Genomic DNA, 26,609 nt, shown 5'->3' on the forward strand with positions numbered 1-26,609 from the left:
TCTATTTACTTCAGCTAGCCTATTCTCAAGCCAAACCCAACAGCTTCAACCAAAATCCCCCCATTTACATCCCCCAACTGAGAAAATACAGGAAGAAAATAAAGACAAGGCAATAAATACCATCTACCTTTAAAAAAAGAAAGTTAAACTTCTACTCTCAAGCTTTTCCTATCACTGCCTCCCTACCTCACCCCACTGCACATGTAATGAACACCCCTAAATAGACAGAGTAATAATAAATAAAATGTCCATCTTCTGACTTAAACAGAGGATTACCTATTTCTAGCTTCTAGCTGCTTTCAAGAAATGATCTAGGGAAAACAACGAGGAAGGTTTAAAAAAATTTATAAGACAGTCACACTGAAGGAATTTAAAATATTAACTGCTACCTGGTATATAATTCTTCCTCCTCTTTTATTTCTGTTCCTATTGTCATAACTCCTAAATCATAAGCCGTCTGAAAGCCTGACTTGATTTCCATTACATTTCAAGCCATGAAGGAATTGCATATATATTCCCTAAAGTCATCACAGCATATTCTGCCAAGAAACACCTGGACTAGAGGGCTGGCTCAGAAAGGCTGAAGAAATACCATGACACTCTACCATTCCCAACACATAATAAAATTCGTATCTGAAACCAATCTAAAGGAGAGTACCTACAGAGACAGTACATTTCATAAGCACTACTAGCCTCTCCAACGAATTCATTTTAATTTCACAACTGACTTCCCCCACCTGTGAACTTTCCAGTATTTCTTAAAAAAATACAAAAACACTTTGAGGATATAAATTTGAAATGTAAACTATAGAAAAAGCAAACCATTAGATAAAGACCATTTAAATAGTTAAAGAAATAATGCAACCAGAAAATAATGTATCTAACATTCAGGAGGCAACACCGTCAAAGGGTAAAGAGAAGTTCCTATTCATGTTTCAATCAACTTAGAAAGGTGAGATGAACTAGAATGGACTGAAATAGATGTTTGAAACAACAAATAAAATCAAAGGTCATATGGTGCTGACAAGAGGATAAGCATTCCTGTGTATTATTGGAGAAAGTGTAAATCAACACAACTATTATGTAGCATCTATAATAGCACCTATCAAAATGTAAAACATACACAGACTGTAAAATAACTCCGCAAATTTACTTTTAGGAACTTATCCTAGGCATTCCTGCACACATGTTTACACGTTTAAACACATAAATGAAAAACATTTATACGCTGTTTATATTATCATAAAAATCAAAAACCTAAATGTGCATCAATAATGAGATTATATAAACTACAAAATTTATGCAATGAAAATTCTACACAATTATAAAAAAGGAAGCAGCTCCTATTCATAAAACAAAATCCTATAGAACTGTTAAATTAACTAGATCTACAGCTATCAACACAGACATTAACATAGGATCTAAAAAATATGCTGAAAGAAAAGAATGACATACCATGATTCCACTTACAAAATTTAATATGCAAAATAATTCTACCTATATTGTTTATGAAGATATACATACATACACACATCCCATCAGTATAAAATATGCATGGAAATGCTAAATTCCCCATCTGAGTTTATAGTTCCCCAGAAACCCAGCAGTGTTTACCTTTATATATTTTGAATTTTATATTATGTATACTGCCATCAAAATTAAGTATTTTTAAATCAACTATCTCTTTATACTACTGTCTAACTCTTAAATCTTCCTCTCCTTCCTAAATCTCAAGTCTTGTGAAAACTGTACCATCTCACTAAACATTATAAAAAATTTCAATGAAAAAAAATCCCTTTTTAACTGCCTCCCCTCATAAATAACACATTCGCTTTAGAAAAATTAGAAAATTCTGATGAGCAAAAAATAAGGAGCCTATACCTACCATTTAGAGATACCAACTATAATATCTGGCACATATCTTACCAGATTTCACTTTAGCATATGTGTATATGTGTTCACTTCCTATAAATTTTGCAAATGTTGTATAAGTGTGCATATGGTATTATATCTTTTTGTCCAAAATTTAATCTAACCTAAAGTTATCTTGCTCACACTATACAATGAGCAAATAAGTATATGCTAAAAAAAAGTTGTACAAAAAATAAAGAATTTTAAAAATCAATGAATGAATTTAGCTGTACTGACAAGTTTTAATGATGTCCTAAAACTTGAAGATATGATAATATGCAGATGGTAGATATAACTAAGAAAATAAAGGTTTGATTACTCAGATATAATTTAGATATGAGAGATTATGAAGATGGAGATATGCCAGACAATAAGATAAGAATGCCTTGTCCCACTTTTCAAAGCCAGAGAAAAAGATCACAGAAACCAAAGAACAGCAGTTTTGATATCAATCTCCCGGATATTCAAAGAACAGACATTATATGGAGGATTTGGCAAGATTTAAGAAACACTAATCACTAGAAGCTGACATGAGTTTCCAAGGAATAAGTCATGTCTAACTCTTCCCATTTTATTCTTTTTAAGGATATTATACTAGCATATTAACTAACATGTATATTGTAAGCTCCACAGGGGTAGGGACTTACATTTATATCTGCTATACACCCAGAGCCAAGACCAATAACTAGGCATATATGAAGGGCTCAATCAATATTTGTTGAGAAGACTGAATAAATGAATTAATAGGGGTGCCTGGGCGGCTCAGTTGGGTAAGCGTCTGCCTTTGGCTCAGGTCGTGATTCCGGGGTCTTGGGATGGAGTCCCATATCAGGCTCCCTGCTGGTCGGGGAGCCTGCTTCTCCCTTTGCCCCTCCCCCCCTTGCTCATGCTCTCTCTCTCTCTCTCTCTCTCAAATAAACAAATAAAATCTTAAAAAAAATAAATAAATGAGCTAGGAATGATGGTTCTTATGAAATTACTGTGGCCCTCAATAAATAAATATGAACCAGATTTTGCTATAGTTGGATATAACCACAGCCAAATAAACCATAACCAAAAATAAGCAAACAAACGAAGATTAAGAGATGTCAGAGTAGGGGCGCCTGGGTGGCACAGTGGTTAAGCGTCTGCCTTCGGCTCAGGGCGTGATCCCGGCGTTATGGGATCGAGCCCCACATCAGGCTCTTCCGCTATGAGCCTGCTTCTTCCTCTCCCACTCCCCCTGCTTGTGTTCCCTCTCTCACTGGCTGTTTCTATCTCTGTCAAATAAATAAATAAAATCTTTAAAAAAAAAAAAAAAAAAAAGAGATGCCAGAGTAATTTCCTCAGTCCTTTACACAGTCAATACTATCAGCAATTGTGAGGAAAATAGAGAAGGCCAACTGAAATTATGGATAATGCCTTCTACCTAACATACTAGATGTTAGAATTACATTCAAAATTACACTAACGGTACAGACATACTACAGTATAGACTAATAGTATAGATCCAATAGGCTGCCATATATAGGAATAAATCAATGTTTATTCAAAAGAAACCAACTGAGTTACCATACGACCCAGCAATTCCACTCCTAGGTATATACCCAAAAGAAATGAAAACACAGATTTACATAAAAACTTATACATTAATGTTCATAGCAGCCTTATTCATAATAGCCTAAAAATGAAAACAACCTAAATTTCCCTCAACTAATAAATGGATAAATGCAGTAAATCTATACAAAGTAATATTATTTGGCAATAAAAAGGAATGAAGTACTGATACATGGAACAACACAAATGAACCTTGAAAAACATCATGCTAAGTGAAAGAAGCCAGTCACAAAAGACCACATATTACCTCTTTTTATATCATATGTCTGAAATAGGCAAATCTTAGAAACAGAAAGCAGATTACTGGTTACTAGGGGCTAGGAGAAGAGGGTAATGAGGAGTGATTGTTAACAGGTATGGAATTTCTTTTTGGGGAGATGCAAATTTTCTAAAATTAGTTAGCCACACAACTCTGTGAATATACTAAAACCAGTGAATTGTATCCTTAAATGGATAAATTTTATGGTCTTTGAATTATATCTCAATAAAGCAGTTATTTAAAAAGAAAGAAAGAAATCAACTGATGAATACAGATGTAGGCAATCTGTAAGCAGAGTTGTTCATCAGAAAGATACCTAAGTGTTATAATTTACCATAACTTAACTCAATGTAAACAGCAATTAGGGCTAAAGAAATAAAAGCAATTGTAGGCTGAATTTCAGCAATCTGGCTTTCATAACAAGATATGTAATAATGCTGATGTATTCCATGCTAGTCAGACCACATCTGGACAACTATGTTCTAATCTAAGAATAATGTCTAGAGGAACTAACCAGTATAGGTCCAGAAGAATCTATACGGAATTGAAAAAGGATTGGAAACAACAGGTTAAGAAATGAATGAAGGAATGAGGGGTTGCTTAGCATGGAAAAAAAGATTCATTAGATAAAACTATCTTCAAACAATATGAGAGTCAATTAGAGAAAACAGAGCAGGCCTGTCTTGTGTGGCTATAAAAGACAAAATAGAATCAATCACTAAGAGGGCAGAAGGGAAGATTAATCTCATCATGGGCTAGAACTAATACAGTAATGGCTGCTTCCTAGGTGGTACTTCTCATCAAATGAACAGATTGAAGTAAATAGTAGAAGTCACCTATCAAGGAATCCTATTTCAAAAAGAATTGCTATAATATACAGTGGAGTGAAGATAATAGTTAAGTTCCCTTCTAATTCTAAACTTACATGATTTTATTCTAATTCAAAATTATGTAACAAGGGGCGCCTGGGTGGCTCAGGTGACTGAGCCTCTGACTCTCGGTTTCAGCTCAGGTCATGAACCCATGGGTCTGGGACCGAGCCCCTAGTGGGGCTCCACACTCAGTGGGGGAGTCTGCTTGAAAATTCTCTCCCTCTGCCCCTCCCCCTACTCACCATGCATGGGCACTCTTTCTCTCTCTCTCTCTCTAAAATAAATAAATAAATCTTCAAATTATGTAACAAAATAAATAAAATAAATACATGAAATCCTAAAGAGTTGAGTAGTCAAAATTTTACCTCATTGTTCTGTAATGGTGGTTTTCCATTTTTCTTACTGTAGAGAAAAGAAAAGAGAGCTTTATTTGCAAACTGTTCCCATCATAAAAATTATTTCAAGACATCAGAAGAATATACCAAATTCTCCAAATGAGTTCCTTCTTTTTCATATCATACAGATAGAATATATTAAATAGTCCAGTTGTCCCTTACTCAGTATTTATAGAAAGTGCTCAATAAATATTAACTACTACTATATCAAGCATTATATTAATTTTTAATACACACACACACACACACACACACTCATTTTACAAATTTCCCCATGGACAAGTGAAGTCTATTTCTCTATCTTTGAATCAAGGATTGGCCATGTGAACTGCTTCGGTCAATGGGATATTAGCAAACTGATGCAAGCGATGGCTTGAAAAATGTTTGTACACTGGGCCCTCTCTCTTGCTGCTGGGAATTTTCTCCTAGCCATGTGAGCAATCCGAGTTTAGAAGCCTAGAGGAGGAAAGACCATGTGTCATTCCACATTACAAATAAAAAAACTGGCTTGTTAAGTAAATGGTATGGTTCATGCCACTCAAAGTGATTAATTTGGCAATTATACCCAGGTCTGACCACTAATCCAGGTTACCTCCCTAAACAATATAATAACCAGGCTTAAGTTCTTTTTATAACACACTACTATAGCACCCTATGCTTCTATACAACACTGATCACATTTTAAATCTCCTGTTTGATTGATATTTCCTCCCAGTAAATCAGTTTCATGAGATGAGGAGCTATTGCAGGTTGGTCTCTCCAAAGCAGACATGAGGTGGCACTTGGGATACTAAAATGTTTATTGGGGATCAACACCTATGAAAGAAAGGCAAGGAAAGCTGAAACTGTGATGCAGGCCCAGTAAAATTTCAATCAATCAGCCAGGAAGCCCTGTAGCAAGTACAGTCCATCAGAGTGCTCTGTGAGGGGTTGAAACAGCCAAGTCTTTTTACCTTTATCTTGCTCAGTCTACAAATCCATGCTACTCCAGGGAAGTCATGAGCTCAGGGAAGGTGGCTCTGCAACTAAGGCAGACCCTAAGGTGTGTCCAGAAGGGGTTACCTGGTGATCCAACTCCTCTCAGCCAGACAGTAGGCCCTTCTTTGAAGGGGAATCTGGGTAGCACACCTTCATGTCTACTCTTAGGGGCATATATTATTCAACCCTCCATGTTCAACACTTAGTTGAGCTCCAACAATCTGTCGAATGAACACTTTCAATAATAAGATACCAGGTCACTGAATGAGGCTAGAAAGCCAAACTTAATTACAATTCAGTAGATGCTCTTATTTTAAGAGTGCTTGGGTTTATTATTTTTTTCTATTTTTAATTGTATTACAGGATTATTTATCTGTTTTAAAGTTTTATGAGATTGTAAAACTGTTTCAAAAATGCCTTTATGTATGTTCAGGCATATACAGTTAATTACGAGCCCTTTTACAAGGCTTTCTGAATTCCTCTTTTTAAAGAATTCTTTAATGTTTTCCATGGATGTTCTCAATACTGAAGACACTAGCTACATAAATATATGTGGATCATTTAGGATAAATGAGAATAGTATGCTAGAATCCTAATTATTGAGTTACATTTTTCCCCTGGAAATGTCATGCTAAAGACTGGACAGAAGTTAATTTACTTCCAAAAACATGATCTACTAGTAGGCAGATCCAATTCTAACAAATATTCAGTATTTTTCTTTTCTTGATTTTTATCCCATGAAACTAAAAAAGGCTCAACAACAAACAGACATGTCTTCTACTCTTACGTATTCCTTTTGGCTATTGAAAAGATCAATTTATCAGCTAAGTAGATCAAAATAAAGGTATTCAATATGTTCAAACTATATTGCTGATTTGCACACTAATGGCAAGATTATCTGTAATATCTACAACAATCATTAATCATCAGTTGTCTTGTTACACTTCAGGGTATAACAAAATTCATTTAAAGATAATATACATATTACATGTTAAATAAAATTTTTATAAAAATAGCTATACTTCCCCAAACAAAAAATTCTGTAAGGAAAGTAGCACTGTTTTATGTAAGGAAAGTAGCACTGTTCTATATTTTAGAAAATCTCATTAATGTCTGACTTAATATGGGTTCTCACACTAGAGTCTGCATTCTTTCTATCTATTATGACGGAGACAGGTAGTTGTAAAACAGGAGTATTTTCATAATTGTGGATATTCTTCCTTGGTACTATAATGTTACAGCGCAGTCTGAAACCCTATCAATGCACTTTGTACCCTGTACAATAAAATCCATTGGTCTATATTATATTACACTTCCAATGGATCTCTTATCCATGTAAAATTTTATAATATGCATTAGTCTCTTGGAAAATAATGATTCCAGATGCCTGGATGGCTCAGTCATTAAGCGTCTGCATCAGGCTCAGGTCATGATCCCAGGGTCCTGGGACTGAGTTCCGCATGGCATCCTGCATGGCATCCCACATGGCATCGGGCTCCTTGCTCCGCAGGGAGCCTGCTTCTCCTGCCTGCCACTCCGCTGCTTGTGCATGCTCTCTCTGACAAATAAATAATAAAGAAAATCTTGAAAAAAAAAAAAAGGAAAATAATAATGATGAGTTGTGTAGTAGACTTTCCAAATGTAATATACTTAACTACGCAATATTTTTAAGACTTACATTTGTTAATACTGCCATCTATCTCATCAGAAAAGTCTTAACCATTGGGAACCTTTCAAGCTCATGGTGGCAGAGACAAGTTTTCCAAATTCTAATTTTCACTTGAAAGCTTAAATTGTAACATTAGCAACAAACACTGCTGTTTTTCCTTGAAGGCACTACAAGAAAATGTCTGCAATATTCAAGGCCGAATAACTACAGTTATTTAGTCATTCTTTCAAGTAAAAATGATGTTCCACAAAAAGAAAAAAAAAGTGGCTAGTTTAGCTCAGAATTCAAATAAAGACAAGTGCATTCCCTCAAGACAACCTCTGCCTTTTGGTATACTGCATGAAGTGCATTGTGCCAACTTCTCCTTTTTCTTTGGCACACACATTATAAAAATGACAAGACCAATAACCAACATTTATAAAAAGTATAGGACGGGAGGAATTTATCCAAGAAATGGAAGATCAGGTTCACATTTGAAAATCAATCCATAATTCATCCATATTAACAGTCTAAAAAAAAATAACCATATGATCATATCAATAGATATACAGAAAAGGCCTTTGCCAAAATCTAACACCTATCATCATAAAAACTCTTACCAAACTAGGAATGAAAAGGAACTTCTTCAATCTGATAAAGGACATCAACAAAACCCTACAGCTATGGGGCACCTGGGTGGCTCAGTCAGTTAAGCATCTGCCTTTGGCTCAGGTCATGATCTCAGGGTCCTGGAACTGAGCCCCTGTCTGGCTCCCTGCTCAGTGGGCAGTCTGCTTCTCCCTCTTCCTGTACCACTCCCCCAACTTGTGCTCGCACTCTCACTCTCAAATAAATAATCTTAAAAAAAAAAAAACTACAGCTATCATCATACTTATTAATGAAAGACTGAGTCTCTGTGATCCAGAATATGCCAAAGATAGCAAGTCTCACCACTTCTACTCAATACTGTTATTGGAAAACACGGTGCAAAAAGGTAAGAAAAATAAATAAAAGGCACACAGAATTGAAAGGAAGAAGTAAAACTACCTTTATTGCAGACTCTATAAACATCTATGTAGAAAATCCTAGGGAATCTATAAAAAAGCTAAGTGAGTTCAGACAGATTCCAGGATACAACATCTAGACACATATACCAATTGTATTTCTACACAGAGGAAAAGAATAACTGGAAATTGGAATTTTAAACATATCATTTACAAAAGCACCCAAAATATTAAATATTTCACAATAAATTTGGAAAGAAAAAGAAGATGTACAAGACCTACATACTGAAAACTATAATACACTGCAGAAAAATCATAGCTAACTAGATAGAGAGTTAAAACCTGGAAACAGTCCAAATGTCCACCAACAAGCAAATGAACTAAAAAATTGTGGCATATCCATAAAATGTACTCAACAATTAAAAAAACAATTGATACACACAACGCAGATGAATCTCAAAAGCATTATGCTGACTGAAAGTAGCTAGACAAAAGCATATATATGATTCCACTTATGAAATTCTAAAGCAACCAAAACCAATCTGTAGTTATAGAAAGCAGATCAGTGGTTGCTTCAAGCTAGAGGCAGGGAGAGGACTGACTAGAAAGGAGCCATAAGGGAACTTTGGGGTGATAAAATGTTCATTCCCTTGCTTATAGTAATTGTTTCACAGGTGTTACATGTCAAAACTCACCAAGTTGTGTACTTTAAGTATCAGCAGTTTATTATATATCAATGTCTCAATAAAGTCTAAAAAAAAAAAAACCAAAAAACAACCTAGGGACGCCTGGGCGGCTCAGTAGTTAGGCGTCTGCCTTCGGCTCAGGTCATGATCCCAGGGTTCTGGGATCGAGCCCTACATCTGGCTCCCTGCTCAGCAGGAAGCCTGCTTCTCCCTCTCCCACTCCCCCGCTTGTGTTTCCCTCTCTCAATGGCTTTCTCTCTGTCAAATAAATAAATAAAATCTTTAAACAAACTAACTAACTGAAACCTAAGAAACACTTTATCCTAAGAACATAACAGAATAGTGTTTTGTTAGTTCTTTATTTTTGGAAGAGGTGAGGGAGAGGGAGATGGAGTTAACTGTTCCTTAGTACTGCCACCAAACGTAAAATTAATAGGCAGAAACTTCCCCTAAAGATGAGGGGAGACAACTATAAGACTAGGAAAAAGAACTTTTCCAAAAATTAAAATAGAGAAGTTTTTAGATAAGAGCTTTTAGACAAAGTAAAAAAGGAAGAACACAATTCTGAAAACTTTAATCAGAATTTAGTTAACCAGACCAGTAATTCTGACCCTAACACTTTTCTCACCTAGTTCATTCTAGGTAAACTAGGCCAGTATTTCCTAGAGTTGGGGTAATGTATGAACCTCTTCTGAAGGAAAAAAAAAAAATTCTTACAGATACTACTATTGCCTTAAATTGGTGCTTCCTTAAATATGTTTAATAAGCATGAAATTAAGCATAAACTACTTTTTTTTTTTTACAGCTCTTCTACACATTTATCATTTAAAAAACAGGCAAAAAGTTTTAAGGCCAATAAAAATGGAATCAACGTTCATTTAAAGTGGTAGGTGAAATAACATTGCTAGAACTAATCACCAATGCTGGGGTAAAAGAATAGAAAGAATTATTTATTCCAGTTGATGCCCAAGATTTTTTTATAATCATTATTTTTCTTTTGTAAACAATGAATTGGTTTTAAATCACTGCTTCATTAATGTTGATGAGATAATCAATTTATTAGTATATTCCAAAACAAAATTCTAAAAATTAAATAATGAATTATTCAATGAATACATCTGAACTTACTTTTCCATCCCAAATCTATTCTTCCATTTTCTCATACTGAACCGGGGCCATAACTCAGTGAATGTACCTTCATCTACCACCTGAACCACAAACTTGGAAATTATTCTTAGGTATTTTCCCTTTCTCATACTCTTCATATCCAATTGCTCATTATGCTCTTCTTCTCATCTCTGTTGCTGGGACTTCAACTTCGGCCATCCAAATTTCTCACATAAACTACTATAATTATTCCACCTGCTTTCTAAGTAGTTTCCTTAACATTTCTAACCTCTTTCAATTCACTTCCACAGCCATATCAAATATTATATGTATGTGTATGCACGGCACCCACTCAACTGAGGTCAATTAGTGCCCAGAGGTGAAGACCTGAACATAGGCAGCAGCCCTGGGAATGGAAAAAAAGACACAGGAAAACTGCCAGAAATGACAGGGTGAGGGAGGAGATCAGCACTGGGACAGTCTAAAAATCTAAAATCTAAAGTCTAAATCTAAGTCTAAGCTGACCCTTAACAACACAGGTTTGAACTGTGCGGGTCCACTTATTTGCAGATTTTTTACAGTACAGGACTGTAAATGTATTTTTCTTATGATTTTCTGAGTAATAGTTTCTTTTCTCTAGTTTATTATAAGAATACAGTACGTAAGATATATAACACACTAAATAAGTGTTAATGTTTACATTATCAGTAAGGCTTCTGGTCAGTTAACAGTAGGATATTAGTTGTTAAATTTGGGGAGAGTCCGAAGTTATACACAGACTGTCAGCTGTGCAGGGGTTCAGTGTCCCTAAACCCTACATCGTTCAAGATTCAACTGAACATGGAAATGAGTACAGAAGAGCACAGACTTTAAGAACTGTGTAATGATAGAGGAGGTATTAGAACCCATCAGCTCCGGGGCGCCTGGGTGGCACAGCGGTTAAGCGCCTGTCTTCGGCTCAGGGCATGATCCCGGCGTTATGGGATCGAGCCCCACATCGGGCTCCTCTGCTATGAGCCTGCTTCTTTCTCTCCCACTCCCCCTGCTTGTGTTCCCTCTCTCGCTGGCTGTCTCTATCTCTGTCGAATAAATAAATAAAATCTTAAAAAAAAAAAAAAAAAAAAAAAGAACCCATCAGCTCCAAACTGATGCCATGAAAGGCAAAGATCATTTTCCGCGGGTTTCACAATTTACACCGAGTGACTAGAGGACAGTGATTCCATTAACTACAAAAAGAATAACAGCAGTAAAAGCATTTAAGGGAAATAATAATTGGACTCATTGTAAACTTGTTCAATTTCAAGTCTCAGTGAGATAACTATATGGAATCGTCCAGAAGACAATTTTTTAAAAGTTTAGATTTGAAGTACAAGAGATGTTGATTTGAAAGGCATTAACACAACAATGATGTGGACATATAATAATATAACATATAATAATATTTGGGAAACAAAACATGGCATCTGAAATGTGAGTCTTCCATCTGTTTATTAAAATGCTATACTAAAAATTTTAGAATGTGCTCTTAAGGAACTTGGTTTAAGCTGTTCCCTGAATATTGCTCACAGGCACTGTTAAAAGCAAACATTCCTCTTGAAAGTATGTTTGCTATAAGCCTCAAGATTATTCCTAGAACTAATTTTAAATAAAACACCCAGACCATAATCAAAAATAACCAAGCACACAGCAAAGTAGACTCCATAAACAGGAACCAGCAGAAATTAAAGAAAACAGGAGACCCAAGAAGATTTCAGATGCTGGAATTTCCAAACACATCCTGTAAGACAATACAGACTGTATTTAAAGAAATAAATACACAAAATAAAACAAAGTTATCTACCAAAACAAGGAAATTACTAAAAAGAGAGAGAAAGAGACAGACCTAAGAGAACCAAATAGAATATATTTTTTTTTAAAGACAGAAGGGGTAGGGGCAGAGAGCAAGGGAGAGAGACAATCTTAAGCAGGCTCCTCGCCCAGCGCAGGGCTCTATCTCACAACCCTGAGATCATGACCTGACCCGAAATTAAGAGTCCACGCTTAATTAACTGAGTTATTCAGGTGCTGCAGAGCCAAATGGAATTTTAAAAAATAATACATACAACAAGTGAAATTAAATATTTAATAGTTTTAATAGACTTCACACAGCCAAAGAGACAACTAATATCTAGGAGCTAAATCAGAATTTGCTATCCAGAGTGTAGCAAAAAGTAAACAAAAAGATGGAAAACAAAGAAATAAAAGTAAGAGAATGCTCACTTCATCAGCAATGTACTAAAATTGGAATGATACAGAGATCAGCATGCTGCCCCCAGAAGGATGAAACACAAATCTATGAAGTGTTAAAAGAAAAAAAGTAAGAGACAGTGGTTACAATGAGACTATCTTAGTTGGTGTCCAGGAAGAATAAAGAAAGATAACAAGATAGAGATAATGACTGAGAATATTCCAAAATGGAAGAGACACCAATCCACAAAGTCAAAAAGGCCTAGTGAATCCTAAGCAGGATAGATAAAAACATCCACACCTCATCAAATCATAGTGAGCTCCAGAAAAAATTAAAGATAAAGGTAAATCCTTAAATACAGCTGGAGAAAAAAAGACCCGTTACCTTCCAAGGGGCAACAGTCACAAACTGATAGCTGACTTCTCAGTAACAGTAATGGAAACCAGAAGATGGTAGAATCAAATATTCAGTGGGCAGAAAGAAAATCACTGCCAATCAAGAATTAAATGTTAGGGGCGCCTGGGTGGCACAGCGGTTAAACGTCTGCCTTCAGCTCAGGGCGTGATCCCGGCGTTATGGGATCAAGCCCCACATCAGGCTTCTCTGCTATGAGCCTGCTTCTTCCTCTCCCACTCCCCCTGCTTGTGTTCCCTCTCTCGCTGGCTGTCTCTATCTCTGTCAAATAAATAAAATCTTTAAAAAAAAAAAAAGAATTCAATGTTAAGGAGGAAAAAATACTTTCATGAATGAAGGCAAATAAAGACATTACCTTGACAAAATGGAGAAAGTTCATTATCAGTATATTTGTACTAACGGTCAGATTGGTGGTGGCAGGGAAGGTGATTCCAGTTGGAAGGTACAGGTACATATAGTTAACTCTAAATGAATATTACATAAAACAATAATAATGTCTTTTAGTACTTTAAAAAAAGACAAAACACCCACCACAACAAATGCATATAAATCAGGAGAAAACTATGTGGAGCCATTGCTCTAAAGTCATTATACCGCTCAGGAGAGGGATGAAGTATTACCGATTAATGTTTAGACTTAAAAATTTTAACACATTTTAAATTTCTAGGGTAACCAGTAAAAGTAAAGTAAAATAAAGAATAACTTCCAAACTACTAGAAGAAATAAAAATAAAATAATGAAAAAAGAAATAATAAGAAAGCAATTTTGCTGTTAATCAACAACAAAAAGAAAAAAATGCAAGAAAAATTCCCAAATGCTTGGAAATTGTGGTAAATTAAATATGAGACAAATTCTTCCTGCTTCTCCTAAAAAGAAGGAATCTATTTTCTCATCCTTGAATCTGGGCCAACCTTGTGACTTGCTCTAACCAACAGAATGTGGCAGAAGCCTTTTTGCTTTTACTTTTTGCCTCTTGGAATACTGACCTGAGGCTACAATATGAGGCAACTGGTATAGTCTACTAGGTGATAAAAAGTCACTTAGATGAGAACCAAAGCACCCAGCCACCAGCTAGCACCATCAGCCAGATCTGAGTGAAGCCGTCTCAAACCTTCCTCCATGTAGCCAATCCTCTAGTTGAATGAAGCCTCAAGCAAACCCAGAACAAAACCAGCAGAGGAACTGCCCAGCCACCCACAGAATTGAGGGGAGAAATAATTATTTTAGGCTACTAAATTTTGGGGTGGTTTGTTATGCAACAAAAGATAACTGACATATATAAAGAGATAAACTTGTGAAAAGTCATAAGTCAACCAAAAAAAATTTTGAAATGTATTATATACACATCAAATGATATGTTTACAAAATGGCTTAGTTTATATATCAAAAAACCTGTGTGCTGCAACTAAAGCAGCGCTTAGAGAGAACTTTATAACCTCAAATGCATACTTTAGAAAAGTATGCATGGAAATTCATATCACTCTCAGAACATTAGAAAAATAAAATTAAGTGAGGACAGTGTAAAGAATAAAAGAATACAGAGGGAAGCAAAAAAAGGAAATTAGAAACAGTAAATAAAGGTAAAGCAAATGAAAGCTGGATTTTTTTAAAAAATTCACACATTTTTACAGACTTACGGCAAGATTGATTTTAAAAAAAGGCAATCATACATTAATCTACAGATTAAAAGCAATCCTCATCAAAATCCCAACATGCTGATCCTAAAATTTATATAGAATAGTTGAAAGAGTTGATAACCAAGGCACATTTTATATTTTGCTTATAAAATCCACTCCATTCATAAAATAGGGTTCCTCCAAAGCATCTATAAAATAGAGCATTAATAGGTATTTGCTTGTAGTAAATCAATAGTTCATAATGACACTTAAAAACTCATTGGTCACCTTCAGAGAATAACAGGGAACTAATGGATTATTTTAAAAGTTGGTAAAGTAAGAACGAATATCTATCCTACCTTTCCTAATTGAACTGTACCACTGGGTAATCAAATAGATGAAGAAAAGTTTCTTCTCATGGAAGCATTCCACCTTATAAATGAAGAATAACAGAATTCAATATCACCATTTTGCAAGCCCTAGTAAATAAAAATTCACTGATCTACGCATCAAGCGACAGTCTAAAAATCACAAAAAGAGAAACAACCAGACACTACATACGTCTTCATGGAGAGTATACTACATCAACACCTAGGAAGTATTTTTGTCCAAAAAAATAAAAAATAAACAAAACCTAAGCTTTGATCCAGCTTTTAGATCCAATTACTAATTTACAGGAAATACAGAAAATGAAGAAAAAGTATGCAATCAGCATAACCTAGATGGCAGAATCTGTATGGGTCAAAATACTTGACTGCTTCAACAAACTGTAAGAAAGAAAGGGGAAAGACAAATGGCAGCACGACATGCAGATTAAGAGAAACAAATAAGAAAACACACAACTACATTATAGTGCTTAGGAATGCACATCTGGGCAATAAAATTAGAAAGAAATGCACGGATGCAATTACTATAGAAGTCAGTGCAGTAGTTATAGTAAGGGAGAAGGATGGGCTCTGACTGGAAAGGGGCATGTGAAGACTTGTGGGGTGGCCAGCAAAGATTTATTTCTTGACCTGCGTAGTAGTTACAAAGGTGTTTATTTTAAAAACTAAAAAAGTCATTAGGTTACATATGTTTTTATGTAGTTTCCTTCATTTGTGGTATGATATATAATAAAAATATACTAAAAATCTTAGAGTATTTCACCATGACTCTAACATTTTAATATCAACATATTACCACAAAATTTTAACAATTAACTTTGCATTTAACATAAAATTTTTTTTAACCCCTGAATGGTGACTGTTTTTTGAATCTAAGCGCACCTGAAGGATTTGATAAAAATGCCATATTCTGTCTTTTACCTTCCACATGGCTAATTCAAACTTAAAAACTCTCAGAAGCAGGTACCATTTTTACCCTTCTGATTCCTCACTGGTAAAATGAAAATAAAACAACTATCCCAAAAGACTGTGAGGAATACATATAAAATACTTAGAACAATGCTTAAAATATGTAAGTGCTCAATAAATAGTTCTTAGTAATACTTCCCAGCTACATATCCTTGGAGTCCCTTCTCAAATCGTAACTGCGTTAACTCCATGCCCTTGCTCATGCTGTTTTCCCCACCTAAAATGCCTTCTACCCCTTAGCGAAACACTACAAATCTCTTAAAGTCAGGTTCAAATGTGAAGCCTCCCCAGATAACAACAGATATCAAATTAGCTGAATATGCTTTGATAAGTTTATTTCCAATTTTGTACTTCATTAATTTAATTGCATTCATTCAGGTCTGCTAATTTAGCAAAAGGATTACAAAGGCATGTTTTTAAAAAAACACTTTTTAAGCACACTCAAGGCTTCAAACCTTCTTAATATGTACATAACTCCCACTGAAGAGCATAAACCATCAGCTATACAAACTATTTTATCCTTATAATTATAGAAGGCTGTATCATTGACAGAGATGCCTAAAACAAGTGGTTTTTTCATAAAAAGAATGTCATGATGAGAACCATGTCCATAAACAAGGGCCTGATGCAGTTTTTTGTAGAAATAACTACAAATGCTTGTGTGCCTGGGTGGCTCAGTTGGTTAAGCATCTGCCTTCAGCTCAGGTCATGATCCCAGAGTCCCAGGATCCAGGCCCAGGTCTGGCTCCCTGCTCAGCGGGGAGTCTGCTTCTCCCTCTCTCTGCTCCTCCCACCACAAGTGCAAAAAAAAAAAAAAAAACTACAAATGCCATTCTTAAACAACTCTTACATTCCATACAAATCATTCCGAAAGAAATAACAATAAAGAAATACAATACCTATTTTTATAAAATTTAATCTGGCATATATAATTGTAAAGAAAACTGCAAAGAGAGTATCTTTCTTCTTCACAATTTCAGTTTACAGATTAGAAAGTGATGATATTCATCAGGTCATGGATGAGACTGATATTGATCCTGGGAAAAAATTACAACTTATTTATCCAAATGGACAATATAGTACCAGTACTTGGAAGAAGTGGTAAATTCTAGGAACAAAAACAAGTTCACCAAAAAGTCATGTTGGACCAAATTCATTCTCTTCTCTGAAGGGATCGTGAAAATTCTATAAACTTAATTTATTATGCTACAAAGCATTTGACAATGGACCAAATCAGTTCTCCACATTTTCCATGCAAAAGAAACCAATGCCACATACAGCTCTTGGGTCTCATCTTCACTGCTCCACAACCAGAAAAGTTTTAAAAGACACTTCCTAAGGGGTGCCTACATGGCTTAGCTGGTTAAGCATCTGCCTTTGGCTCGGGTCATGGTCCTCGGGTCCTCGGGTCCTCGGATTGAGCCCCAAATCAGGGTCCCTGTTCAGCGGGTGGCCGGCTTCTCCCTCTCCCTCTGCTTGTGAGCACGCGCTCTCTCTCTCTCTGTCAAATAAATGAGTAAATCAAGAAAGGAAGGAAGGAGGGCAGGCAGGCAGGCCGACCCTTCCTCACCAGCTCCAGCGGAAACATCTCAAAGGAAGACTTTCACTGCCCAATATGTATTTGATGACTAGTCCTACAGTTAAGAGTGCCAGGTCATAACCAGAAGGAAAGGTGCGAAAAAGTGTTAGGTAAGTTGAAGATGAGAACTAATACAACACCCAAAGGATATCAAATAATAGAAAGGTTACAGAGGTACAAACACACTGTTCTATACTTGGTCCTGTCCAATAACTTAAATTTACTGGGAAAATACAGAGAAGGAATACTAATTAAATGTACAAGATAAAAAAAAAATTTAGAGGAAGTGATACCTCCAAAGATAATTATAAATACGTGAACCCAGGTTTAATTTAAAAAAAATCAAACAGAACAAGTTGAGGAGGGCAAATGAAGGGAAAACAATTGTGTACGCTAAATCTGAGTGAAGAGTATTGATTGCCACAAAAATAATAAATATAACCTCACCTATTTTAGCAAAAGCTTAGGACCTACGAAGCAAGTAACAGGCCATTCCATTCTGTGTCAGTCACACCACATTTAGAATAATAAATTTAATTTTGGACTTCTTCTTTAAGAGGTGGAGAAATAACATATTCAAGAAGCAGCAACTGAAAAAATAGAGAGGCCTGAAGCCATGTCACATAAAAGTAAATACTTTCCAACTCTGAAAGTAAATGATTCTACCCATACAAAAAGGCTTCTTTAGGGAGATTTTCATGGGCACATTTGAGGAAATTTTTATGAAGGCTGAATGGTTTTTGAGAACCTAACAGAGGCATGTTTGGCTATCCTTTTAGTTTTCCTTTCAGCAAGCATAGGGAACTAAAGTTATCTTCTATTTATTGAGCTTTGTTCCAGTGACTACTGAGTTAAGACAATTTCTGATGTAAGCCTCACGACCACTGAGTTAAGTAAATACTATTACCCCTGTTCTGCAGGTGAGAATACTGAGGCTCAGAGGCTGAGTAAACTTTGTACAAGGTCACAGATCTAGCAAACAGATCCATAAAAACTTGAACCAGTATCTAACTCCAAAGACCATACCATGTTTTATAGTATGCCAAACTGCCTCCATAATAAAGATCAAGTTGCTGCATGTAAAAATGTGCATTCTTGCAAGTTAAAATAATGCCGTGGCATTATTTTATACCTTTGAAGTAGTAAAAAAAAAAAAAAAAAATTCAAACACCCCTTATTGACGATTAGAGAATTAAATCTGCACTCATTTCATAGTATTCTATGGCATAATTCTTAAGAAATAACATGTGTAATTTGTGTAGCTCCAGAATGTTCACACCCTTTCCATAAACACTAAGGAAAGTTCATAAGCTTTCATTCTATGATCCCATTTCTGGCAATTTATTCCAAGGAAGTAATTCAGCAGAGACAGAAACGTTCACCTGCAAAAATATTTAACATTATCTAGAAAAATTATAGAAGCAATCTAGATGCCCAAAATAAATTATGATATCGTCACACAAAGGAGTATTTATGTATTTCTTTTAAAGTATAGTTATGGCGGCACTGGGTGGCTCAGTCAATTAAGCATCTGCCTTTGGCTCAGGAGTCCGGGATCTGATAGAGTACAGAGTACAGCATGCCGGGGCTCCCTGCTCAACGGGGAGTCTGCTTCTCCCTTTCCCTCTGCTCCTCCTCCCTGCTCAGGTGCACACACTCACTGGAGCACTCTCTCTCTCTTTCTCTCTCTTGCAAATAAATAAAATCTTTTTTTAAAAAAGTATAGTTACAAAGTTCATGTAGAAACATAGGGAAGATGTCTACACATTAAATGAAAATTATAAAACACGTACATTATAATTATGTAAAAATACATGCATATAAATGAGAAACAAGGGGTAACAAAAATAAAATATATATGTTATAGTGATGACATGATGGATAACTTAATTTTTAAAATTGTCTATAATGTTTCCACTGTATTGTTAACTGTGAAAAGGTTATAAAACAATAATGATACCATTTTAATAAATTTCTAAGACTGGTTTTACCCATGCATATAAAAGGGGCCCAGCTCCTAAACAGCTCATAATATACTTAAGGAGACATTTACATTTGTAGCAAGAAAAATTTGTTATTTAAAATAACAGTAACCACAGCCCTAAGAAATGAGCATCTCAGAGTCAGAGTCAGTCAAAAAAACTTTTTTTGAGAGCCGACTACATGCCAGCCACAGTTATAGCCATTGGGGCTATAACAATGAACAAAACAGACAAAAATTGCTGCCCTCATGGAACTTAAATCCTAACAGCAGAGACATACAATAAGCAAGATAAATATGTAAAATAAATACCACATTTGATAGTGATAAGGAAAAGCCCAGAAAGTGTGCAATGTGTGTGTAGAGAAAACTTTTTTAAACTGAGTGGCAGTGGAAGGTTTCCCTGAGAAGAAATCTGAAAAAAGATGGAAAAAGGGGAGGGAATTAGCAGTGTGGATATGTAGGGAAAGAGCATACAGGGCAACGCAAGAGCAAGTGCAAAAAGCCTTGAAAAGGAATCCCTGGCCAATGATGCTATTGTGCCAAAAACAGAGAAGTGTAATTAATTAAACAGTCTGTACCCAGTCCCCGCCCAGCAGACCACAAACAGCTACACAGTTCTGAGAACACTGCTTCTGGACCTGACCTGCATCAGTTGGTTTCAGTACACAGATGCTTTCCCTGGCAAATTCTCTCAGGCCTCTTGCTGAAGCATCCTTTTTTCATTCTGAGGATCCAAATGGGGCCTATAACATACACTCATGGTTCACCCCAAGGATCTCCAGCCCCTCACCTGACTCATCCTTGTACTTTGAAAAACATTCAGTGGGCCTATGAAACTGAGCAAAGGGAAGCTAGCCCCTCCTAGAGCTTGATTTGAAAGGAGCAGATCTCAGGAAGGAAAGTTGAATTTGAAGTATGCAGGAAAGCTGTAAAGTTAGTGGGAAGAGAGGGCAGGGAGCAAAAGCTAAAGATATGAGAACATTCAAGAGGTACAGAAAAGATCTAGCAAAAGTCCACGGGGCTGAGGCTCAGGGAAAAATAGTCAACAAACTGCCAACGGTGGAAATGTCAAAGGAACTTATAAATAAAAGAATGTCTCCATTTTAAGCTGTTCACTATGCTGAGATATAATCGCTGCCATCACTCCCAAATTCTCGATAAAACTCTACTACAACTACCTGCTTTGTGGCTGATGCTTTATAGAAATCAAGGCAGATACCAAAAAGACAGGCTCAAGACACAAGGTATAAGTAGGATCTAAAATAGAGCAAAAGCTTTTGCACAGGGAAGGAAACTACCAACAAAACAAAAAGGCAACCTACTGAATGGGAAAAGATATTCGCAAATGATATATCTAATAAGAGGCCAATATCCAAAATATACAAAAAACTTATACGACTCAATGCCAAAAAAACCCACAAATACTCTAATTAAAAATGGGCAAACGACTTGAATAGACATTTTTCCAAAAAGTGATACAGATGGCCAACAGACATATGAAAAGACAATCAACATCACTCATCATTGCGGAAATGCAAATAAAAACCACGAGATATCATCTTACACCTGTCAGAATGGCTAGTATCAAAAAGACAAGAAATAACAAGCATTGGCAAGGATGTGGAGAAAAGGGAACCCTCATGCACTGTTGGTAGGAATGTAAATTGGTGCAGCCACTGTGGAAAACAAGTATGGCGGTTCCTCAAAAAATTAAAAATAGAAGTGCCATATGACCTAATAATTCCACTACTGAGTGTTTACCCGAAGAAAACAAGAACACTAATTCAAAAAGATACATGCACCCCTACGTTTATTACAGCATTATTGACAATAGCCAAGATATAAACACAACCTAAGCATCCACTGATAGATGAATGGATAAAGATGTGGTGTTTGTATATATATGCAATGGAGTATTACTCAGGCATAAAAGAGAGATCTTGCCATTTGAAATAACATAGATGGACCCAGATGATAATATGCTAAGTGAAACAAATCAGAGAAAGACAAACACCATATGATTTCACTTATATGTGGAATCCAAAAAAACCCCACACAAATAAACAAAAAGCAGAAACAGACTCACACATAAAGAGAATTGATGGTCACCAGAGGGGTGGGAGTAGGTGATGGGCAAAATGCGTGAACGGGAGTGGAAAATATAGGCTTCCAGTTATGGAATGAATAAGTTACAGGGATAAAAGGTACAGCATAGGGAATATAGTCAATGGTACTGTAATAACATTTGTATGGTGACAGATAGTACCTACACTTGTAATGAGTACAGCATAACTAATAAACTTGTAGAGTCACTATGCTGTACACCTGCAACTATTATACCACTGTATGTCAACTATACTTCAATTTAAAATATATATTTCTATATGGGACCTCTGGCTGGCTCAGTTGGAAGAGCATGTGACTCCTGATCTTCAGGGTTGTGAGTCCAAGCCCCGCACTGGGTGTAGAGATTACTTACAAATAAAATCTTTAAAAAAATAAATTGAAAAAATTTAAAAAAACAAAATATATATTAAAATTATAAAATAAATAAAATAAAACAGAGCAGAGGCAAAAATGTTAAATAAGGCGTAACTAGGAAAAATACAAGCTCCCTGAAACTCTTCAGAAATATCTGGGGGAGGAAACTGTGTTCCCAACACCTACAGAGTGGGCTTTGAAAAGGATAAAGAATCACTCCAGAAGCTGGGGAACTTGGCTATGCCCTGAGAGGTGACAACTAGATCACATCCAGGGAAGCAATTAATAGATAAAACAAGAAAGATACCTAAGCTTTTGACAACTGTGAAGCTGGAGACAGCCCAGCAGCGCTAAGGACATCAAATCTCACTGTCTTCCCAGCCTGTTGACCTTTTGTCCAAGCCCCTCAATAAAATGGCTTGATCCAAAAATTAAAAAATAAAAAAATAAAAATAAGGTACATAAATTCATGCTTCAGGAACTTAAAACGGATCATTATTTAGATCATCCAGAGTTGTTAAATGATACTTCATGGAATGGATAACTCTCACCTACCCCTTAGAGGATCAGAGCTGAAGAACAGAAGATGTAAGGAGAGAGATTCCAGGTTTGGTTAATACAAATAAAGCTCCAAAGCCTGGAATGAATGTGGCCTGTTCAGAGAACAGTGCAAAACTGGTCTATATGGAACACAGCATACTCACTGGCAGGCAAAGGCATGTAAGATTAGCCAGGTAAGGTGAGACCAGGTGAGGGAAGGCTCTGAAATCCAGGATGAGAAATCTGAACTTGACAAGCTTCATGGGAAGGGAAAGAAACTGCTTTGTTCTGTTTTTGTATTTCGTGTTTGGTTTAAGATTATAAAATATCATGGCAGTGTAGACTGGTCTCTTTACCTGCCCTCTAAAATTGGCCCATAATTTCCTACTACCTCGCCCATGTTACATACTCTAGATATACAACTATTGCCTCGATTACCTAATGCCTCTACTCATGTTTGTACTGGTCTTACATCCCCAACTGTCAGACAGTTACCCTTAATCTTAAAAGTTCTTCAACTAAAAAATAGTTCTCCAACTAAACAAAAGTTCTTCAACTAAAAAAAAAGTTCTTCAACTATCCTACATAATTTGTCCACCCCATACAACACTTAGTGTCTATCCCGTGATGTGTGTAAACTAGGAATTTATACATGACGCAGTACATGCCCTCAAGAAACTCACTCTGATGTAGACAGAAGCCAAGAAAATCAACTAGTACAATACAGTGTGCTAACTAGTGGAGTAGAGAAATGTTTAGCATATTAGAGCAAAGGACAACAACACCAGTTTGGAAATCAGGAAAAGACAGAAAACACCTAAGAGAAAGTGTTAACTGGACTGAATTTTGAAAGAAAATAAACACCGAAAGGTGGGGAGAAGTGTTGGGGATGACAATGATTATAATTAGACTGCAAAGGCTGAGCAAAGCCTGTCATACTCAGAGACTGTTACTCCATATGGCTGGATGAGTAGGAGAAGCAGTAGTAAAGGACCAGATCATGAGCACGATTTTCTTGTGCTAAGAATTTTGTGTTTTAGAATAACCAAAAGACTTTAATGAAGGAATTACGAGATCATAATTGTGTTTCTTAAAAAGAGCTCTGGTGGCAGTGGAAGATGGATTGAAAGGGTACCACAAAGCTTCCTCCTACCACAAAATGCAACAAAAATCTGATAAAGGCTGAATTAACATTCAATTTATCTGCAGTTATCCACTCCTACCCCTTTTCTAGGCTTAGCTCATATTCTTCATAAAGCCTTCCCTAACTCTTCCCAAATACATTAATCTTTCCTTTCTCAGAACTTCTAAGGCATGTCTGTCTGTATACTGCATTCAGTCATGACCTTACAATTTTAACTAATTTGCATTTAAATTTCTCCTCCCTAACAAGAATGTAAGCTCCCTATGAAAAGATGTCATATATTTTTTGAATGTATGTGTAATACACACACACACACACACACCCTTCATCCCATAGCACCTAGGGCAGTAATACAACAGATTTTGAAACAGATACTTCCTTCAAACTGAATATATGGTCTCCTTTATCCATGAGTACAGATTCCACTATTCCCCATAAATAATAAATAAAGTAAAACATATGATTTTAAAATGTATGACTTAAAATTAAGGGGGGAAAAGCTAGTATACGGTAGTAGGAAACACAAGGCAACTTTCTAGGAAGATGAAAATGTTCTAATTTATGATGGGGTGTGTTACACTGTTGTACCGCATTTACTTAAAAAATGTATAACCGAGATTTATACTGTTTAAAATATAAATTTACCTAAAAACCTGTAAAAATAAGGGGTGGAAGCAAGGGATGAAACATGAACGGCAAAATGTTGATGGCACTTCTTCAGTAAAGCGTACAGATGATTCATTATATCGTTCTGTTTACTTTGAAAAAAATACATTAACAAAACTAAAAAAATAACTCAGAAAATTAAATTATTTATTCTCCTAATGTTCGGTATAATGTAACATTACAACTTTTAAAGTGGTTTTACTAGCTCTATTACCTACTTGATTCTAAGGAATATCTTCTAAGACAAACCTATCGTTAATAGCGTAGATGAAAAAAGGCCAAGCAGCCATAGGTTCCTTAATTAAGCACGAGAAAGGAAAACTACTTAGCCTTGTTACAAACGATACCCAAAAAGCCAATAAAATATAAAGTTAGAATTTTCTAATCTCCTAATCTTCAAACTGTGCAGCCAAAGATAGCATCTTAAAGATATCCAAAAGTTTCTGAAAATACAACATCTACAAAAATAGACTCAACACCATTCTTGGTTTTAAAATTCAATTATTTTTATCTCAGTAATTTAAACTTCATGCTTATCTGCTCTTAATTTGCATTCTCCTCCCACAAAATATTTAATGTGGAAGATAAAGATTTTCCTTATTCATGCCAATGCACAAGGTTAACAATCTTTTGTTCAGTAAATTAGCTGTTGCATAACTTAATCCCTCAAAAAGTATAAGTTTCTCAAAAAGATTTCCAAAGGATTTTACAATAAAATGTAAATGAAAAAACACCTAAAATTTAGTAAGACAGTTTCTATTACACTGTTTTGCTTTTTCTCAGGAGATGACATTTAACACTTTCCTCACAATAATCTACAGCCTTATAAATCACTGGCTAGATTATCTAAACTGTGACTGGAAGGGACATGAAGAGTTTCTGGGATGCTGATAATGTTCTACGGGTGCAAATCTGAGTGCTGATTACTTGGGTGAGTTCTATCTGTAAAAATTCTTCAGGCTGTACACTTAATGTGTACTTTTCTATATTCCATATTACACATGTAATACTCTGATAAAACAAAGTAAGCCAGAGCTGTTAGAGCTGTCCTCAAATCCCCTACCTCATACTAAACACCTGTTTTATGCACTGAAACATTTCTCTAATAAAAGGTAACTCAAAGTTATTTTATAGCATTTAACATTTTCTGACATATTCCCAGATAACAAAAAACTTCCATTTGCAACTGGGAGCTCAGAAAACACACAATAGAAAAAAAATTGTTTATATTTTTCAGAAGAAATCATTTTAAAAGCTAACTGAATAGAAGAAAAGTGAATTGCTACTGTATTGTCTGGACAAAGATGCAAATCATTTTCAACTCTGTTAATCGAACTGAGAAAGGAAAAGAAAGATCACCACCTCAGACCTTAGTAAGATAAGGAAGACAGGAGGTTAGTAAGAATTTCATGGATGGAAGGGCATTGTTAGTGATTTAGTCCAAAGTGTACAACTAATCAGATATTTCAAGCAAAACAAAAACAAGAGGCAACAGCACCTGCCCAGAGAGATGAATGAAATAAAATACACTAAAGCAGTATGCCAAGATTTAATATGTAATACCCAATGACTGGCAAGAATGCTAGGGAATTGGTTGGCTGAAACCAAGTGTCTCCCAGAGAAGAAAATATGATGTCTGCAACAGTAACTCAATTCTCTCTTTTCCTTCCTCTAATCTTATAATCGCCCAAAGTTGAACATTAAGATTCTCTCGAGGAGGAAGAATGGAGTATAATCAAAAAGGATCTTGATCCTCAGCTAAATCACACTTTAACCTTCCACCTAAAAAGCCGGGGGAAGGAACCTTGCTCTGAATCCAGACTTTGCGGATGAAATGGCAGGGAGTTCACTGACCCACTTCCAGGGAACACCACTTCAGAAAGCAATTTTACCGAATGGACCCAGGATAGTTCAAATGTACCATCCTCACGACTTTCAACAGCAACTACTAGGGAGTCGTGCCAAACCCCATCCAAGTGACTGAGGCAACAGCCTCTATCCTGGCAAGTACCAATCCTCAGCCTCGAATCACACATATGCGTCCATAGAGCAAACCCACGGTCTCTCAGGAGATGAAATGACAAAACTAGAACATACCCAGAAAGTTGATACAGAAGGTGGGCTGGGGGCGACAGCCTCGGGGCAGA

The 26,609-nt window shown here is 35.9% G+C and overlaps 1 protein-coding gene and 1 non-coding gene across 5 annotated transcripts in view; one reads left to right on the forward strand and one right to left on the reverse strand.

Annotated features, from left to right (window-relative positions):
- ABCD3 (ATP binding cassette subfamily D member 3) overlaps positions 1 to 26,609 on the reverse strand; it is a 74,347-nt gene that overhangs the window by 46,816 nt on the left and 922 nt on the right. For all 4 annotated transcript variants that reach the window (XM_026497580.4, XM_026497579.4, XM_048220683.2 and 1 more), the window contains exon 2: positions 5,004 to 5,040. In XM_026497580.4, coding sequence (XP_026353365.1) covers positions 5,004 to 5,040 — 37 coding nt within the window. The remainder of the gene's footprint in view (positions 1 to 5,003; positions 5,041 to 26,609) is intronic.
- LOC113254874 (U6 spliceosomal RNA) lies at positions 12,709 to 12,810 on the forward strand. The gene has a single exon (XR_003315995.1). It is a non-coding gene; the product is annotated as a U6 spliceosomal RNA (small nuclear RNA).

Source organism: Ursus arctos, unplaced genomic scaffold (genome assembly GCF_023065955.2).
Source record: "Ursus arctos isolate Adak ecotype North America unplaced genomic scaffold, UrsArc2.0 scaffold_12, whole genome shotgun sequence".
NCBI classification, from domain to species: domain Eukaryota; kingdom Metazoa; phylum Chordata; class Mammalia; order Carnivora; family Ursidae; genus Ursus; species Ursus arctos.